Source organism: Panthera onca, chromosome D2 (assembly GCF_046562875.1).
Source record: "Panthera onca isolate mPanOnc1 chromosome D2, mPanOnc1 haplotype 2, whole genome shotgun sequence".
NCBI classification, from domain to species: Eukaryota; Metazoa; Chordata; class Mammalia; order Carnivora; family Felidae; genus Panthera; species Panthera onca.
Window position 1 is genome coordinate 4,631,904 of NC_138349.1, and position 13,629 is coordinate 4,645,532.

General features: G+C 47.5%; 1 protein-coding gene across 6 annotated transcripts in view; it reads left to right on the top strand.

Annotated features, from left to right (window-relative positions):
• Positions 1–391: 391 nt before the first annotated feature.
• MKI67 (marker of proliferation Ki-67) overlaps positions 392–13,629 on the top strand; it is a 28,849-nt gene continuing 15,611 nt past the window's right edge. Inside the window, exons 1-8 of one of the 6 annotated variants that reach the window (XM_078434966.2) lie at positions 392–594; positions 1,090–1,269; positions 4,107–4,185; positions 4,296–4,411; positions 6,654–6,720; positions 9,385–9,430; positions 9,907–10,974; positions 12,411–12,592. In XM_078434966.2, the coding sequence (XP_078291092.2) occupies positions 1,178–1,269; positions 4,107–4,185; positions 4,296–4,411; positions 6,654–6,720; positions 9,385–9,430; positions 9,907–10,974; positions 12,411–12,592 (1,650 nt within the window). In that variant the 5' untranslated portion in view covers positions 392–594; positions 1,090–1,177. Of the gene's footprint in view, positions 664–1,089; positions 1,270–4,106; positions 4,186–4,295; positions 4,412–6,653; positions 6,721–9,384; positions 9,431–9,906; positions 10,975–12,410; positions 12,593–13,629 lie in introns of all 6 variants that reach the window. The other 5 variants (XM_078434969.2, XM_078434967.2, XM_078434968.2 and 2 more) reach the window with 5 other exon arrangements.

Here is a 13,629-nt window from a genome sequence, read left to right on the forward strand (position 1 = left end):
TCGGTTATCATTGGGGAGCTATGGGGACTTTAAAAATTTCCAAACCTTCCAGCAATGAGTCGCATATTGTGTACAACTGTGTTTGTCCTTAAAGAAAATGAGGGAAGACGGGTTTCGCGGCTGTGAGACCATGTCCCACTTCCACCCTTGTTACTCTGTCCCCTGTGTTACTCTGTCCCCGGTGAGGACCCTGAGAAAGCGCCCCAGGTGCACGGGAAGCCCGCCACCCCGCCCTCCCCCGCCCCGCGGAGCCCGCGCCCTCCCCGCTAGCTCCGCCCCCGCCCGCCCTCGCTCCTTGCCCATTGGTCTGCCTCCGCACCGCCGCGTCCAATCGCAGCGCTTAGCGCCAAATTCGAATGGTTGTTTTCATTTGAATCGGGAGAGCGCGGCGGCGGCTTTACGCGCGGAGCTGCTAACGCCGGGCGCGTCCCGGACGCAACTAGGCTGGGCCACCTGGTCGCCGGCGAGGGCGACGGCGGGGGGTGGGGGTAGTGACGACTGCGGCGGAGGTGGCCGCGGGCGGTGTCCGTCCCTGGAGCGCGGGGCGGGCTGTGGACGCCGGTGGAAGAGTCGCTGGCTTTTCCGGGTGAGGACGTAAGTTGCATCTGGAGGAGCAGGGGACTCAGGTGGCGGTGGCCGCGGCGGTGCGGGCGACTGTCCCGGGTGAGCCGCGGCCGGGGCGCCTCGGGGCTCGGGGACGGCCGGTGCGTCTGGGGGCTAGAGCTGTGGGGACTCCTCTGCTCTGCGGGAACCGGCGCCTGGAGCGCGGCCAGGGCTCCGGCGAGCGGGTGTTGGTGGGAACTCCCTGGAGCCTTGACCTTGATGAGCTTCGAGAGTTCTAGCCGCGGGTCCTTGGGGGCACTGAGTGTTGGCAGGGCGGGGGGGGGGGGGGGGGGGGGTGCTCTCCAAGGTGCAGCCCGGGGCCTGGCTGGGGCTCCCCGAGAGCTCCAGTAAGATGTGGGTCAGGGTGGCAGAAGCATGGTGATCCTATAAGCCAGCGCATTTGGTCACTTACAAGTGACTTCCTAGCTCTTTGCTTTCAGAGTAACACCCCACCTCCTCCGCGTGTTTTGTTTTTGTTTTATTCAGTGGTATGTTCCTGCATCAAGTTTGCTTCCGCAGACCTTTTGATGCCTGACCTTCCTATACCGATTACACTCAACATCTTGTTTAGAAAATGGGTCCTACAGGACGCCTTGTTACCATCAAACGGAGCGGGGCGGACGGCCCCCACTTTCCACTGAGCCTCAGCACCTGCTGGTTTGGAAGGTGAGCCCTGCATCGGGGTGGACAATTTCCTTTAAAAGACATTAATATCCTAATCACAGATTAAGAGACTGGAAGCACCCGAGAAGTAGTTCCTGCCCCCAGTTTGCTGGCGACTTTCCTACCGGTCGTCAACCTCTCATGGTTGTTTATTAGGAACTAGGATTTTGAAGACAATGTTTATATACTTTTTTTTTTTAATCAAACACATTTTAAAATTGATTTGATAAAATCTTTAAATGGAGAAAGATGTAGATTATCTTCAAATCCTGATTCACTTCATGCATTCTTTAGAAGGCCAGGATGTTCACCTGAAACCCCTCCAAACTTGGTGTTCCTTGGCTGTGGGGGGACCCTCCTGAGCAAATGAGGGAGAGCCTCCGAAGTTGGTTTGTTGGGGAAATGAAGCTGGGAGAAGTCTTGCTAGTGATTTGAGAACTTCTTTCTCTCCTGTTGCTGTCCTGTGTTGTTGTTGGTAAATAACTGTGGTCCCTGTATAACAGACACCCTCCCGTTTTCTGCCGTGTGACTCTTTTTTTTTTTTTAATTTTTTTTAAACGTTTATTTATTTTTGAGACAGAGAGAGACAGAGCATGAACAGGGGAGGGTCAGAGAGAGGGAGACACAGAATCTGAAACAGGCTCCAGGCTCTGAGCCCAACGCGGGGCTCGAACTCACGGACTGCGAGGTCATGACCTGAGCGAAAGTCGGCCGCTTAACCGACTGAGCCACCCAGGCGCCCCTGACGTGTGACTTTTTATATCAATGATAGGTCACCCTCCCTGTGGAGCCCTGTGAAGTGGGACCCACACCCCGTCCTGTCCTACCAGCCCTCTACCACGTTCTACCCCACCACGGACATTCTACGCTTTTGCTCCTCTGTGTGCTTTTAGCCAGTTTGACCTTTATGACTGGAATGTTCTCTTATCTTCCTGTGTGAGGGATTCCTTTCCACTGTCTCGATAATCATCTGAATGTTACCTAAAGAGAAGCCTTTGGTGAACACTGCTCTTGTCTTCCCTAACGCTACACAGGGCGAGGAGGCTTTGGTTGTGTCTCCCACTCCTAAGCTCTCCCAGGACAGGGACTGTCTAGTTCGTCATTATGTGCTCCGTGCCTAGTACGGGTCTGGCAAGTAAAAGGTGATCCATATAGTTGGCACTCTGTGTCTGATAGAAGCGTGGCCTGGATGTGGAATCATAAGCCACAGTGGTTCTCAGACTAGGATTATTTTGCCCTGCAGGAGACCTCTTGCAAGGCCTGGAGTCATTTTTCTATGTCACGGTGTGGGAAGCCCATGCCACTGGCATCAGTGAACAGAGGACAGGGATGCTGCTGAACAGGGTATAGTGTGCACAGATTACAGGACACGCTCTACTATAAAGAATCATTTGGCCTCAAATGGCAACAGTGCTGAGGTCAAGAACGACCGATCCATAGGGATGCTAGCCGGCGGTTCCCAGCCAAACAAATTCTCAGTTCTAACGAGATAGGCTCTGTGTGTGTGTGTGTGTCTCTTTCTGTCTCTCTCTCTTGCTGGAATATTCAGAAAATCAAATTCTCCTCTTTAGCTTAAAGTGGGTTGCTCTAGCTCCTTTTCGGAGGAAAAAGAATAAACGTTTTGGTATCAGATGTCAGTCACTCTGGTTATTATACAGAAGGGATTAAGTATCTTTTTATGCAAGATTTGACATTTCAAACCCATTCATGGGCGCCTGTCGGTTAAATGTCTACTCTTGATTTTGACTCAGGTCACGATCTCACAATTTGTGAGTTCAAGCCCTGCATCGGCTCTGCTCTGACAGTGCAGGGCCTGCTTGAGATTCTCTCTCTTCCTCTCTCTCTCTCTCTCTGGCCCTCCCTCACTCACGTGTTCTCAAAATAAATAAATACACTTTAAAAAAAAAAAAAACCCAAAACCCATTCCTAAGTGTTTGGTCATATGCCATAGGTAGAAAGAGATATTCTTAGCACCAGAATATTATATTGAGAACAGAGCAGAGAGTCTATAATTGTTCAAACTTTCAGTAACAGGGACACCAGACCCAAGGAAACTTACTAAGGACCGTTTTGATTAGTTTCTATGTGGGTTTGGAAATTCTCCCTCCTGGTGCTCCCTGTTCATGTTCCTTGTGTGGAAAGACAAGTTGAATCTAATAATGTGTATTTGTTGTTTGCATTTGTAGTTTTAATAAGACTTCTGAATCTGCCCATTAATACAGTGCAGTTTTAAAACCATGAAAAGCTCTTGAGTCCGTGGCTTTTACTGTGTGCCAGGCAAACGCCAGACGTGTATAATTCATGTACTGCTTGAACAACACCGCAAGATAGGTGCTGATGTAATTGTAAGCTTTTTGTCTGTAAAGCACGGCTGCACAGACAGGTGTTAGCAAAAAATACAGCACTCGTGATGATTAAACCTCTAAACATACATAACATTACAAATGAACACATATAAACCTTTTTTTATAGAAAAAAAGCACAGAGTATTAAAAATTGTCACCGTTCTCCAGACTGTGCTCTCTTACTTGGGTCTTATAAGCAGGTATTTCAGTAAAAGGCATTCCAGTTTTGTATTCTACTGTTTTCCCTTATAATTATTTCTAAGTACTTGAAGTTTTAAAGGTTTAGTATAGTTGGTTATATACTACTTGTCAATTGTTTGCAAAATGCATAGTTCAGGGACCTTGCCCAAGTTTTTATTCCTTTCTGTTGTTGCATTTAAGGATCAAACATATGGTCAAATGATGTTTTACTTTGAAACGTTAATGTAATTTTTTTTTAAATATGCAGGAGCTTAAAAATCTTATTTATTTATTTATTTATTTTTTTCAATTAAGGGGTATTGAATGTGACATTCGCATCCAGCTCCCTGTAGTCTCAAAACAACATTGCAAAATTGAAATCAATGGGCAGGAGGTAAGTGGGTGTTTGAAGTCTGTTTGTTTTTTTTTTTTTTAACTTTTCATTTCACTTCTTACCCATTTGTGAGTTACCTATTCCCCCCCCCTTTTTTTTCTACCTTGTAGGCAATGCTGTTTAATTTCAGTTCCACGAATCCAACACAAGTCAATGGATCTACCATTGATGGACCTGTACAACTAAAGCATGGAGATGTGATCACTGTTGTTGACCGTTCCTTCAGGTAGGTGAGAAGTCCAAACAAATCAGACTCAACGTAAATGGACCTTTTGATGCACCAGAACTAGCTTTGTAGACTTCTGTGATCTTTCTGTAATGCTGGTGAGTGTCAGAGCATCTGAGGCTGCCATGCTCACCACTGGTTCTCCATCTAAAGTCACAAGAGTCTAGAAGGGATGACGCAGGGGACTTGGGTGATCCCCTTCGAGGATCCAAATGCAGTTAACTGGGCCAAAGAGGAGCGACCAGATCCCCAAGGGGTTTTATTTTGCTGCAAGTGTTGTGAAGCCGCAAACAGTTTTCAGTTTCTCTTTCATTTGAAAGTAAAAGACGCTCATAGAGAAAGATACAAGATAAGATGCCCAGATGGGCTTATCACGAAATGAAACGAGCGCCTTTGTGATTTCCATCTGTTACGGGCTGAATTGTGTCCCTCCAAAATTCATATGTTGGAGCCTTAACCCCCAGCAACCCAGAATATGACCGTATTCGGAGATAGGGTCTTTAAAGAGGTGATTAGGTTAAAACGAGGCCCCTAGGGTGGGTCCTAATTCAATCTGACTGGTGTCCTTGTAAGAAGAGGAGATTAGGACACTGAAGAGGAAGCAGGTGTTCAGAGGGACAGCCATGTGAAGAGACGGCAGGGGTGCCCTAGAGAGCGTTGTACAGCTCGGGTGCGGTGTTCTGTCCACTTGTGTCCATTAGACTCAAATTCCTGGCTGTAGAATCATAGTAATTCACCCCCTTGATTCTTATTCAGGTAGGTTAGTTGAAATCACACATTGAGGATTTTTTTTTCTTTGTTGTTGTTGTTGTTTTTTGTTTTTTTTTTTGCGCTCTTCTGTTTTTGCTCTCTGTGTTTTGAGGCTCTCCTATGTGTGTGTTTAAATTTAGAATTATCTCCTGGTGGGTGAAGCCCTGCCATTTATCTTTCTGAGAGATCCTGTACCTTCACTGATGCTTTTTATCAGTGACTGCATTTTATCATTTTTCTCTGGTACGTTGCTTTCAGCTTTGCATAATCCTTAGGGTTTAGATGGTCTCCTGGAACCAGCTGTTGGGTACATTTTTTTTTTTAATAATTGGTTTATTTCCTCGATAGGTTGATCCTTTTATCATTATAAAATATGCTTGGTCTCTGTGAACAATTTTTATCTTAGAATCTATTTTGCCTGATGTTAGCACGACCCCTCTCTTCTGGTTGCTGCTGGCATGGTGCATCCTTCTGTGTTCGTTCTGTGGGTGCCTTGGGATATACATCGTGTCTCCTGTAAGCAGCACGTGGTGGGGTCATGGTTTTCATCCACGCTGCCAAATGGAACGCTGCCTTCCTTCCTGCCTTCGTTTGTATCAAATAGATAATCTTCTGTTTGTTCCACTGGCTGTTTCTTTCCCGTGCTGTTTCTGAATTTGCCTCCATGTTTAAAGGGCACGTTTATCGAACAGACTTCTAGCTTGGAAGTATTTGATGTGGAGTGGAGACCAGAACTTCTCCCCCAAAATGAGGTGCTGTTCAGACTGAGATTAACTGGGATAATTAAATCCCTCCGACAAAGAATGGGGAAAAGGTCTTAGGAAGAGGCACTTGACCAAGAACTCGACTACCATGAGAAGCAATTCCAGACACCCAGCTGTTTCAGATCAGACCGCCCCCTGGAGACCAAGTTCAGTATGCCCATAAAAGGTTGTTCTGTGAATTGACGCTTGAGGTCTGATGGAGCGACTTTGTATGTTGCTAAATCTCTCTACATATTAAGAAATGTGCCAGTCTTTGCCCGGGTACAGATACAGTAAGCAGGAAACTGAGGAGATCACAGCAGCCCTAAGGTCTAGGGTGGCTCTGTGGTGACCCTGCATTAAATAACATCACAAAGTGACTCAGGCCTCAGGTGCCGCAGGGCTTCCTGGGTGACCTTCCAAGTCCTCAGATGATTTCCAGGGATACAAACCAGTGGAAATCCGATCGGCCATCCTATGCACTAAGTTTTCACATAGGAGGTACTCACACGGGCTCGTCCGTGTTCAGAAATCAACCCGGGCCCCAACCTATGACGTTAGCGTTCCAAAAGAAATTTGAGGTGACCTAAGATCTCTCCTAACTACGTTTATTTCCATGAATAAGGTAATATCTTGAATGAAACCTGAAGTCTGTTCCTCGCTCCTTGGACATTAATCAGATAAGGAAGTTTTACCGTCAGTTACAGATCTTGAATCTGAATATGTGTCTGTCCTTCTGTGCACTTCAGGTACGAAAATGAAAGTCACGAGGACGGAAGGAAGTCGACTGAATTCCCAGGACAAAGACGCAAACAGGTGATGAGCAAGGGGTGGCATCCAACTTTGAGTTCTGATTCCTGTGCACGATACTATGAAATCATTAATGTGCACGTCGATGAATGGTGTCTCACAAGTGAGGATGACTGGCCAGTTGTAAGGAAGGTGTGACTGAGATCTTAAACATGATGAACTTAGACAAACTTGAGTTTGTTTGTTTGTTTATATTTCTTTATTGAGAGAGAGTGTGCGAGCAGGGGAGACGGGCAGAGGGAGGGAGGGAGAATCTTAAGCAGCCTCCATGCTCTGTGTTAGCCCCACACGGGGCTGGGATCCCACGGTCCTGGGATTATGACCTGAACCCAAATCAAGAGTCGGACACTCAACCAACTGACAGACCCAGGAGCCCCATAAATTGAAATAATTTCATTTTTTTTTAACATTTATTTATTTTTGAGAGACAGAGAGTATGAGCAGGGGAGAAGGAGAGAGAGAGAGGGAGACACAGAATCCGAAGCAGGCTCCAGGCTCCGAGCTGTCAGCACAGAGCCCGACGCGGGGCTCGAACTCACGAACTGTGGGATCATGACCTGAGCCGAAGTCGGAGGCTTAATCGACTGAGCACCTGAGATACCCCATAAATTGAAATAATTGAAAACTGTACTTCTTTTATTCACAAAGAGTGGACTAGGTCAGTCTAACATTTTGGCCCAAAAGGCCCCTTTAGCATCTCACGATCTGATCTTGCAGACCTTTGGTTAGGACAGCCCATTGCAAGGAATTAAAATCTGGGGATTACATTATCTAGTGGCTCTTGTTGTCTCCCCGTCACTGCTCTTCTCCATCTTTATGTACCTGAAATCATCACATCGGAGCTCTGGGTACCAAAGGGGTCCTGCACGGTGTCACGTGACAGACGTATTGGCGTATCAGAACGCTTGGCTTATCTCCATCCTTGGAGCTTTAGTAGGACGTGTCCCGTGAACTTCTCTTCTTTATGAAGCTACCCAAGCTGGTCTCCTGTGAGCGGGTTGCGATTCTCTGGTTTACAAGTCAGTACCCGTGCCCAAAATGAGCAGGAAGCCACTCTACCGAAGATCGAGGTGCTGCTTCCCCCCTAGAGCAGTGACCTTAATGTTGACCTTGCCACTCATCAGCTTTGGGGGAAAACTAGCTTTTGAGGTTTTCCACCTACTTGGTTGGTGGGTGTAAGGGAACCAACCAAAACGCTGAACTTTGGGTTAGATAAGTGGTCTCGGATTTTGGCTCAGGTCATGATCTCACAGCTCGTGGATTCGAGCCCCCATCGGGCTCTGCGCTGACAGCGTGGAGCCTGCTTGGGATTGTCTCTCTCCTCCTATCTCTGCCCCTCTCCCACTCTCTCTCTGTCTTTCTCAAATAAATAAACTTTTTAAAACATTGATAAGAGGTCTCAGAGGTCTATGAACTGTTCATTGTTGGGATTGTGCTAAAGCCAGTACTGAAACTAAATACTGAGAACATGTGATAGCAGTTGGGCAGTGACTTTTGTGCTGTGGAATATAATGGTACAAAAATGGGCTTGTATTTTGTACATAACTTTTAAGTTTTAATTTATTTTTCCTGTTTAGTCATAAGACTGTTGGCCAACTTCATATGGGAAATTAGAAACTGATCCCTCACAAATTTGAGAAGCAATTTTGAGAAGCAGCGGGTTAGATACCAAGAAATCTGAAACAGATTGAAGGGAAAAGTTAAATTATTTGCCCTTGGATATATTTTGTGATTTCTTTTTCCCTCTGTAGTAACTCAGATGAGATACTTTTCCTCCTTTGAAGCAACACTGAACTTTTACATCTTGCATAATTGTTATTCTTTGGTTGTTCCTTGCCCCTTAAAAATTTTTCTGACAGATTGTGAGGGCAGCAGTTGGGGGGACGGGGGAGGGAGGAACCCGGATCCGATTGTCGTGCTCTGAGGGTGAGTGCCTGTGGTGTGCTGGTTTCACCTTGGCCTCACCATCCCGGCTCTCGGGTGCACCTGCCAGCCAAAGCACACGTGCCCAGTGGGGCCCCAGCAGGTCCTGTACCCTATTTCTGACAAAGCTGAGTACTAAGTCAATAATTCTGTGCCCTTGGTAGGTTCACAGACGCTGCATGCAGATGATGTCTAATTGTAGCTCTGGCTCTCTCGTGGGGGGATGAGAGAGAAGTTTGAGGAACTTCCCAAAACTCAACTGAGGTTCAGTTTATTTATCTTGTTAATGTTTTTTTAATGATTATTTTTTAGAGATAGAGAGAGTGTGAACAAGGGAGGGGCAGAGAGAGAGAGGGAGACTCAGAATCTGAAGCACGCTCCAGGCTCTGAGCTGTCAGCACAGAGCCCGACGCGGACCTCGAACTCACAAACCTGGAGATTATGACCCGAGCCAAAGTCGGACGCTCCACCGACTGAGCCCCCTGGGTGCTTCAACTGACGTCCAGTTTAAACAATTCTGAGCTTCAAGTTTGTTTCTTATACTATCATTATATATTTTTAAAATCAGCTAAGAAATACTTGTATTACGAGCACTTGCCCCTGAGCGTCTTGGGTGAAAGTCTCTAAAATTCATATAAGGACAGTTTGGTAGGGAAGAGCCTCCCTAGCAAGAATATTTTAATAAATATGACTGCCCATGTTTGAAAAGACACCTAAATCACTGTTTTTTATTTTGCCAATTCACAGGAATCTCTGCATCGAGTCTCAAGATCTAGCCTCTCTTCCGACCCTGGTTAGTAGTTTTGTGGTTTTCTCCTGGGATCCTTCAAGGTCAGCTCTCCACGTAGCGTTACGGCGAGGAAGGGACAGCAAGAACGCCTGTGTTCTGCATTCAGCTTCACAAAAGTTAGGAGGTTGTGTTACTTCCCATGGCACACACGCAGACATCTGAGTTCACTTTTTCCTCAAGTGACTTAGAGGGCACCGTGCTCACTGGAGCATCCAGGTATAAGCAGTCTCGTTCAGTTACCGGTTTAATTGAGTAGATTAACAGCATTCCATGCCTCACATGGGTTATAGGAGGCTGACGTGACCTATTTGTTTGCCTCATAACACCAGCATCAGAATACTTCTGTTACACGTTTTGGGCATTAAATAATTTGCAGGCTAAGTGAAAAGCTAGACTAGAAGACAATTTGAATACTATAGGTGTTCATCACTGAGGAAAGACTGAACTTTCTGTTTCTTATTTCATAACTCATCGCCCAGACGGGAAGCTTCAAGATTCCGATGCCCATTCAAGAGCCTCTGAAGACAGTGTTTCAGGAAAGCCTCTGAAGAATGTCCAAGCAGTGGGCACGGTCTCTGGTGGCTGTGAGGACCGGGTTGCAAGCAGAACGCCTAATGTCGTTCGTCCCTCGGAACTTGCTGGAGGTAACTCCAGAAATACCACGGATCCTACAGGCAGGGATTCTAAGGAAGATTTCAGCATAACGTTAGCGAGCTGTAAAGGAGACCTGAAGCCTTTACCCTCTACGCGGGGTCTGGAGAATGGTGCAAACAATGAATCTCCCTTTAAGAAGCTTTACGAGTCAATGAAGGAAGAGCTTGATGCGAAATCAGAAAAAGGAGATGTGCTACAGAGCGGTAAAAAATCCGGAACGCGGAGCCATCGCCCACCAGAGAAGGAATGTTCTGGTGGTTTACAAGGCAGGACACAAGTCCCAGGGTCACTTAAATCCAGACCTAGGTCAGGTCGGAGCACCCAAATGAAGGCAGATCCTGCTTTGGGAGAACAAGGTATTAGCCAGACCGAGGACAGGAGACAAGGTGAGGAGGCTGTGGAGACTCCCAAGGAGACCAGGAGTCCCATCGTCCCTCCTGAGATGACAGCAACCAAGACCCTGGCACAACGTTCCCCGCAGACCTCGCGGAAACGTCAGCATGAAGACATGATGGTCGCCGGCGGAAGTGTGTCTGTGAATTTGGATCAAAAGGAAGGCTTCAGGACAGATAACAAGACGTTTACTCCTAGGAAGTCCTTAACCAGAAACCAAACACCCGCTAAAGTCGAAAACGCTGATAATTTTGGAGATACACCAGAAAACCTCTTTTCCAAAAGGAGGAGGAGTATTCCTACCAGTGTGGACATTCTTACGCCAGAACCAGAAACTCAGAATCACGCGATTTTAGCTCCGTTGCCCGTTCAAGTTGAAAGGAAGATTCCAAACAGTTCTGTCCACCAGCCTGAGAAAGCGGGCGCCGCCGTGGGGCGCATGCACTCTGCATTACCTGGTCGTAGTTCAGTTGATACAAGCAACTTTGGGGACTCCATCAGTAAGTTTACTTAACTGTGCATTTATCGCCACCCCCCCCCCGCCACCAAGCTCATACCTTGTATCTAGATAGGAACCGATGAGCCCTCCCTTCCGTCGGTGGTGATTTCACCACGGCAGGGAGTCTATGTGCACAAAGCCAGATGCACCGTCTGCTCTCATAGACTCGTCCTGAAGACGCGCACGACTAATCCGGGGCTCCGGAGGGAGGGCGGGTTGTCAGGGACGAACACAGCCGGGGACCTACAGGGGTCCAAAAATGTGTTGGATTCTCCCATTCCACCCACAAGAAGATAGAAAGAATAAGCCTAGTAATAAGCATAATGGCTTTCCAGAAACTTTTGAGTTCCGAACTATAAGCACTCGTATCCTGTGAGTTTGCTCCTATAAACTAAGTCCAGGGAAGTCCCTTGGGAATGTTTAAATACAGGGAGGGTGTCTCTCAGATACTTATACTCTGTTTTCCGCGTCTCCTAATAGTAGTTTGTTGTTGTTGTTGTTGTTGTTGTTGTTTGTTGTTGTTGCTGCTGCTGCTGTTTTATAAACCACTGGACTATCCCCACGGGTTTCTGTATCAGGAGCTGTTGTAGGTGTTTTAAAGACATGGGCACTTTTGATCCTCTATGCAGGTAGCAGGTGGGCCCCTGGGACAGGTATCCCTGTTAACTTCCCTTTTGTAAAACGGGAAACTGTGGCCTCCTGTCACCCAGCGAGCGGCAGGGCTATGACCCCCGAGTGGGCTCAGTAGCTTCTGGGTTTTCTCCCATACTTTTCGGAGGTGGGGGTGGTTCTGTGGGTGTTCTGAAGTAGCAGGCTTACCGTCCGGGCTCTGTTTTGCAGACGGTCCCTCATGCGAGGTGCACCCCTCTCTGCAATTAGACCAGCACGCATCCATCACTGTGTCCCTATGAGTCTCAGAAAGGGGGCATCACTCAGACAAGGGATTCTTGTTGAGTGCCGGTTCATGGGGATGTGCGGTGGGGTTGGGACTCGTGAATCGCCTGTTCGAATCACCTGGAGAAGTTTTCAAGTTCACGACTTCTCACTAGGTAGGCCTGGGCGAGGTCCGAGCTCATAGGTGTCTTTGGAAAAAGCCCTATCCGGTCACCGTGGAAGCATCTGTCTGTCATTCCCCTGCTCCAAAGTGAAAGCTGCCCCATCCACACCGATCCCTTTATCAAGCTCTGTCCACGTGGGCATTTTCAACCTTTCCTAGGAGATCTTTGTACTGTCCGGTTGGGATGTGACGCTTTGTGGGTTTGTCCCTGGGTCTTTTCCTGAGCTCCAGTTCCGTGAGCGTTACAAAAGGATGAGACGCTGTGGTGTTAGTTTTCAAGGGGGCTTTTCCATTGGTTTGTCTTTAACGGCAACTTGAAACACGTCTTAGGTGTCCGTACATCTTCCATTCCTTCTCCACGTTTGTATTCGTTATTTCAGATAAGACTGAGGGAACACCCCTGAAAAGAAGGCGGGTCTCCTTCGGTGGTTGTCTGAAGCCGGAGTTATTTGATGAAAACTTACCTCCTAATACACCTCTCAAGAGAGGAGAAACACCCAGAAGGTCACTTGTAAGCCACACTCCACCTGTCCTGAAGAAAATCATCAAGGTAGGGTCAACGGTCAGTATTCTCACTCCCGCCTAGGACACATCCTTTCCAAACGCCCCACGCCAGCACAATGGCAACGGAGACCTTTTTCTTTCTAAAAACATAGTAAAGACAAAAAAGTGTAAAGGACGGCTCACTCACTGAGGGGTGGAAAATGGACCCCTGGGCTTGGAACCCCGATTCTCACGTGGCTGAGCACAGCGGAGGCCTGTGAAGGCCTCTTCGGGCAGAGGCCTCCTGCCAGCCTTGCTTCCAGAAGACCACTCAGGCTGGGGGAGGGGGCGGGTTTGGTAAAAACTACCAATCAGAGGGGCGCCTGGGTGGCTCAGTGGGTTGAGCATCTGACTTTGGCTCAGGTCATGATCTCATGCTTCATGAGTTGGAGCCCCACGTCAGACTCTGTGCTGACAGCTCAGAGCCTGGAGCCTGCTTCAGATTCTGTGTCTCCCTCTCCCTGTCCCTCCCCTGCTCACGACGTGTCTCTCCCTCAAAAATAAATAGATAACCATTAAAAAACAAACAAACAAACAAACTACCGATTAGAAAGAATCTGGAGACATCATGACACAAACCGTAAGGTGGTTTGTTTGTTTGTTTTCTTTTAGAATTATAAGGTGAAAAGGAAACCCTTGAATGGCAACACGCCCATGATTTCCACCATCAGCTATTTAGAACTTTGTAATCACCTACCCTAGGCTGTGTTGTCCTCCTGAGTTTAGGTCTTTAAAAGGTATGGCCACCCAGCTCACCCCCCTCAGAGGGCCTGGGCAATCTTTCATTTCTTTTCCTACCAAAAGGAGTATAAGGTATGTGTGGCTCCCTTTCCATTTTCTATTGGCTCCCAGAAATGAGCGGCCCTCCTTCCACGTAGACCAAAGGGGATTAGATGCCCACAGGTGGTGTTTTTTCCAATTCAGATCAGAGCATGCTCACTCCTCACTTAAGACTGGTTTGCTGTCCCCCCACCCCCCTCCTTCCTTTTTCTCTTACATGAGGGGCACAGACTCCCATCTCTGCCTTCCACTTGACAGACAGCGCTTGAAACGTTT